General features: G+C 45.6%; 1 protein-coding gene across 1 annotated transcript; it reads right to left on the minus strand.

The window, feature by feature from the left end:
- Positions 1–1,286: 1,286 nt before the first annotated feature.
- LOC100276563 (uncharacterized) lies at positions 1,287–2,206 on the minus strand. The gene has a single exon (NM_001150322.2). The coding sequence runs from the start codon at positions 2,109–2,111 to the stop codon at positions 1,650–1,652; it is 462 nt and encodes a 153-aa protein (NP_001143794.1). The 5' UTR covers positions 2,112–2,206; the 3' UTR covers positions 1,287–1,649.
- Between the last annotated feature and the right edge of the window lie 3,944 nt (positions 2,207–6,150).

The following is a 6,150-nucleotide window of genomic DNA, read 5'->3' on the forward strand; positions in this document are numbered from 1 at the left end:
TTCTTCTCTCCCCCTAGGTACTATCTTGAGACCATTGAGCTAGCTAAGGACGAGTGATGAGGTGTGAGAGTGTGGTGCGTTGTGGTGGACATGCATGTGAGGAATAGTTGGATGAGTTGATACCTAAGAGGATTTAAATATACTTTAATAATGAGATATGAGATTATGAGAATGAAAACTACAGCCATATAATAGGTTATTTTCCTTACCCTTGCATACCACCACTTATTACATAGCAAGCAAAGCATAGAGTGGTGAGAAAACAACGGCTAGTATGAATCATACTGAAAATTGTTTAGCTGGTGATGAATCTGAGTACTACTACACCATCGATGGATGGGGTGATTAGATGGAATTGCTGTCCTATATGCTTGAGTTTGCTTGTGGAGATGAAGTCTTCACCCATTGAGGCACTATGTCTACCGTGATGATATTCTGAATGTGTGTAGGGTGGTAACGAGCTCTAAGTTTTGTACTATAAAAATTAAGGATCAGATAAGATTAGGATTAGTCTCTATTTCTATTTATTTTGAACTAAAATTAATAAAGGGCTCAAATAAATTGTGAAGAAATATTTGTATCGTGAGTCATTACCACCTTTATGTGTGTGGTGTGTGTTTTCTCTAGTATGACGATATAATAAATATAGATAAATTAAACCTGCCTATTATACTTATCTGAAACAGGTATTCGAGAAGTATGAATTGTGATATATGTTGATTTTTAAATATATTCGCATGGTTTCTTGGAGTGTCAAATTTTATCTATGTTCTATGAATTTTCCTTCAAGAAAATCATGCACACTTTCAATATATATTTGACTTGAATATTCAATGGATTTGGACCAACTCAATTTCACTTGACATGCCTATGGGATCCGTAAGATCGAGAAGGCAAGGTGTATGAGATGGGTTTATCACATACCATGGAATTCTGTGTATGATTTCAGAAGACGCCTCACAACCAAATTCATTTTTAGCAAATAAACTAGTGAAATGTGCTTCGTCTGAAGCTCAACAGTAAAAAAAAACTGGGAAAGCAACTCACGAGAAGAAAAAAACATTGTTGGGATCCTAGGAAAGTTCGGTTCTTATCAGATACAACAATTATATTCAATGAGGGATCCTGAAAAGTATTATTATGAACTGACTATATTGTACCATAGATAACTGTACTAGCGCACTGTGGCCACAGTCACAAAAAGAAAGACATCAATCAGACTCGCATAGGAGTTGAAGCATTACTACTACGACACAAATCGAAACAAAGTTTTCCATGGCATATGTCCAATTTAGAGTCACTTGAAAAAGGTCCAAACGAAATTGCGGCAAAACTGTTTCCGCCGTTTTGGAAAAAACAAGCTGCGAATTTAGATCGCACAAAGAAGACTCAAGGCAGAAAACCGAAAAGAGCACACCAAATACCACGCCCTTTGGATAGCAGGATGGGCCGACAATAGTTCTTGCCGATAGGTTCCATCATCGGATGGAAGAATATAACTGCACAACAACTACATGAGGAAGAAAGTGACGGATCCAGCACTGAGATACCACGCACGCGAAACAGATGATTGCACTGACCACAAAGATCGAATTATCTAAGCAAACGGGGCGAATTATATTTAAAGGTGGAGGAGGAAGAGGAACCAATCAAAGCCTGAGGGAGAGATCCAGCTCCTCGACGCCGTAGCCGTACTCCGACGACCTCTTCATGTTGCTCGACGACGCGGTCGCGGGAGCGTCGTCATCAGCAGCAGGAGCCTTCTGCTTGTCCATCATCCTGGTTGCACTCTCATCTTCAACGACGACGACTCCGGTACCCGTGCCTTGTGGCCTGGCGGGGACATCGCGAGAGCCCATCGCGGCGGCGGCGTCGTCCTCCGGGGCGCCCGTGGCGGTGGCGGCCGCCCCGTGCGCGCGCAGGGCGGCGGCTATCTCCCTGCGGCGCTTGGCCAGGCTGCGCTCGTACTTGTGCGCGTTCTGGTGGCCACCGAGAGCCTGCGAGCTGAAGAACTTGCGGTCGCAGTACATGCAGACGAAGTAGCCCGGTGGCTCCGGCGGCGAGGCCGAGGGGTGGAGGAGGGTGAGCTCAAGGCTGAGCTCCTGCTCCATTACGCGGCCGCTACCTACTAGCACAGTCTAAGTGATAGGGGTGTCTGTGACTGTGTGTGTGTGTGAGAGAAGAGAGAGAGAGAGAGCTAGAGGATAGAGGGAACTTAATTTGCAACGGCAATATATAATCATAGTACTAATCGATGGAGTTTAGGTACAGCTCCAAACTTTTGCTGCGTTGTGTTCCGTCCGTGATCAGGTCAGGTTACACTAGAGAGATCTCAGTACAGCCAGTGGACGGGGCTCGCGCACGTTTCCTTTTGGTAGGTATGTGGTAATAAGGAACGGAAGAAGAATCATCAGGTCAAGTTGCTGCTTGCCGCTTGAGGCCCGGACCCCGGAGACAGAAACTTCAGGAAACTTGCATATCTTTCTCACGAGAATGAGATACTTCACATATATATGCGAACTAATTTCAACCACTGTTATGACGAAGTAAAGTCCAATATATAAAGTGATTGGAAACTCCAACCACTGTTATTGGGCTTTCATTTGTATGACGATACTACTTTCAGATAAAGCAGACTGTTTTTATTGCAATCTTCACTACAAAGTAGGAGTAGTGGAAAGTTTATTGCCGCGCGCCCTCACCGTTATACTGCACATAGTGGCGGCAGGACAGACTGACAAAACAAAGAACACGGGATCACAGCGAATATAAGATCTAGATGCGAGCGATGGCGCGCCGGCCGGCCGGCCGGCCCCCCACCATATACCTCCCGGTGGGTAGCAACGACAAGGCGTTTCGCTACACAGCTTATGAGTCATGACTTGGAGCCGAAACAAAACAGCAGATCCATATGCGGCCGTCGCCGTCGCCGGCCTTCGCCTTCGCCCTCGCGCATCAACGGTGTGTCCTCCCCAGCGGGCGGGCCCGTCCGGCCGGGGACCAGGTGGCGCCCTCCCCATCTCGCGGCCGGAGATCGAGCATCGCCATTATTGCGACAGGGCTCATCAGGCCGCAGTCGGCCGTATGCATGGTGTCATTTGGCCGTACGGCGCGGGCGGGGCTGGGGCGCTGGCCTGGTACTACTTGCTCTCCTGCTAGCTGCATGCGGCATGCCGTGTATAGTAAAGCTAGAGAGCTAGCCGCGCGCGGCTTCCAGTTCAAGCCGGTGAATGCCATGTTGTACTGCCTACTAGGTGTCGGCAGCGGTCTTACTCGCGACTACAAATCTTGGGTTCTCCATAGATACTCTACAACTTCGTTCTGAAATTAAACTGAACAGGGTAAAACTAGCTCGCCTTCCTTCACCTCGGATCCTCCACTATCTTGCTCTTCCCGACCGTGGTTACAAACTTACAGTCCGCTTTTCTCCATGCACTGTATATATGCTCTACCGTAGAAATGGCTAGTATACAGTCGATTGGATAGATTGCAGCCCAACGTAGTAGAAAAATAACTATTCCAACTAGAAGGCAAGAGGCGGATAATAACAGTTTAAATGCATTTCATTACCGGAACAGAGTTATTTGCCGAGTGTCGCAGGCATTCGGCAAAGTCTCCATAACACTCGGCAAAATCATTACCGAGTATAACATTCGACAAAGAGTATTCGGTGAACAATTTATCGGCAACGTCTTTTTTACCGAGTACTTTATGTCAGTACTCGGTAAAGTCTTTGCCGAGTGCCGGCAAAGAAAAGTCACCATGACGGTGACTGAGCCTTTGCCGAGTGTCAGGCCAGCAGACACTCGATAAAGGGAGCTCCAGTGGGCCCCCACGCCAATTTCTGCGTCGAGTATGCGGCCTAGCACTCGGCAAAGAAGGAGCCTTTACCGAGTGTGTGCTGGTCTGACACTCGGCACAGGAAGCTCCCATGGGCCCCAAGCGCAGGCTCTGTGCCGAGTGTGCGGCTAGCACTCGGCAAAAAGTTTTATTTTTTGCCAAGTGCCACGACCATAACACTCGGCAAAAAAACTTTACCGGTTCTCAGATGTACTTTTTTGCCGAGTGTTATGGTCATCGCACTCGTAAAATGCACTCTTTGCCAAGTGTGACACTCAACAAAGTTACCAGAGACGGAGAGACCCACTTTTTATGTGTTTTTATTATTATGCTATACAAACAAACAAAAGATATGTCACAAAATCATCACATATACATCACAGAATCATCACATACATCACAGACACCACATATCTCATGAAGACCACAAATCTCACAAGTTTCGTCACAAAGATCACAAAAGTCACATGTATCACATAATAGTTCACAAAACTCACAAGTACTCATCGCAATAAGTCCACAGATATCCAATGTATGCTATAAGCATGTCTCCTTACTATGTTCAGAAGAACATCATCGAGGTGGCTAAAAGGACTGGTTCAGCGAAGGGTTAGACGAACCATGATGGTTGTTTGATGTCATCGATTGATTCCGCACAGAGAAGAGATTGCATGTGTGTGACCAGATGAATATATATCATACACGACTAAAATTTTCACACTCGTAGGAGTAGAAAACTGAGGAGGTCCAGTTGTAAGGAACAACAGAGGCGGTGGAGTAAAACCTGATGCTGCATCAAGGCTCTACATTTAATGAAACATATCCGCTATCCTCTACTAATTGGCCAAGCAAACTGTCTTCTCGGCCATCATCCTCGCCTCCAACTCCACACATTGCCTCCTCTCTTCTTCTAGCTGAGTCTGTAATATTTTGCCCTAATGTTATAGTAATTCAAAGAAAAGATATATAATAATCAATGAATGACGAATAGGTAAGGAATAACATGGAGTTCTTGTATGTGATGCTATGAGCTGTGTTGCCAATGTCATATGGCTGGACTCGCGCTCGTGCTCCTTACTCGCAACTGAGATAGAGTGGGAGTGGAGGACAAGTCAATTACCCCATCGGGATCTAGTACCACCCATGTCTTTGCCTCCTCCGACCCTCATAAGGATATCTCCGTCAATGATCTTGGTCCTTGGATCGTATTCTAGCCCATGAATCTCTTTTTCCATGGTGGTGTACTCACTAAGGCGGATGTGGACGGTGGGGTTGTTGTATGCCTTAGGCCTGCCTCATGGTTGTAGGTGACGTCATGTGTCGCCTTGCCCTTGTGGGCCATAGCATACACCGAGATGATGGAGCAAGGCTAGCCACTATGTGATGTCGACTATGAGAAAACCAACGAGAAAGTTAGAAATCATGAGTTAGACTAAATAAAAGAAATTGTGTACACATGCTTCTGTGTATTTGGTGAGGTTGTGACTGCTTTGGTGATGCGATGCACCTTGTATCATCAAACGTTGGTCCCATCAAGCGTTGTGCGTCTCGTCCCACTCGTTGGAGCACCACCTTTGCACCATCTGGTCCCAGCACACAGGATGCACGACACACCAATAAGGAATCATCTATAGGAAATCAAGTACACGACATACAGAAGATAAAGTTATGCATATTTAATATCAATATTAATGTTCTATATTTAACTGCAAGTACTTGTCCCGAGTCAATGATATGGTTCTAGCATCCTTTTTGCTTACATTCTCTCCAAGGACGGAGGTGTGGAAGTTATGATGCCCTAGATGAGATTATTATAGCATGTGGTAGCCACCACATCTGCCCTGCCCTCATATCCAGCCTCGTATCTAAAGAAATCCTGCATACAAACATGTTGTATCCATACATTATTTCAAGAATGAACAATGAATGTGACATATTAAATGATATAGTAAGAGCAAGACTTACCCACAACTCTTGCTTCATCCGCTTCACTTGTTGAATTCCCTATCGTCCCGATCTACTGCATCAAGGGTGATGATGTAGTGATCGAAGGAATATGCCGAGGCTGGGTGTTCGTCGTACTCAACAATTCCAGGGAAGTGTTCCCTACACAAAAGGCCGAGGATGCCATTGGGATTGTGTTTGTGACCACCTGCATTCTCCACAACCGTCCAAGACCTGTCAATGTCCTTAATAAAAAGTATATTTTGAATTTGAACATATAACATGAAGAAGCAGCAACATTATCTAGTCACGTACCTTTCCCTCTCAGGTCGAATTAGTGGGTCCCTGTCACAAAGAATCGGTCAC

The sequence above is a fragment of the Zea mays genome, chromosome 7, assembly GCF_902167145.1.
Source record: "Zea mays cultivar B73 chromosome 7, Zm-B73-REFERENCE-NAM-5.0, whole genome shotgun sequence".
Taxonomy (NCBI): Eukaryota; Viridiplantae; Streptophyta; class Magnoliopsida; order Poales; family Poaceae; genus Zea; species Zea mays.

Bases quoted from the DNA above. Each gene is read 5' to 3' on its own strand.
- LOC100276563 (NM_001150322.2), bottom strand. From the start codon at position 2,111: ATGGAGCAGGAGCTCAGCCTTGAGCTCACCCTCCTCCACCCCTCGGCC.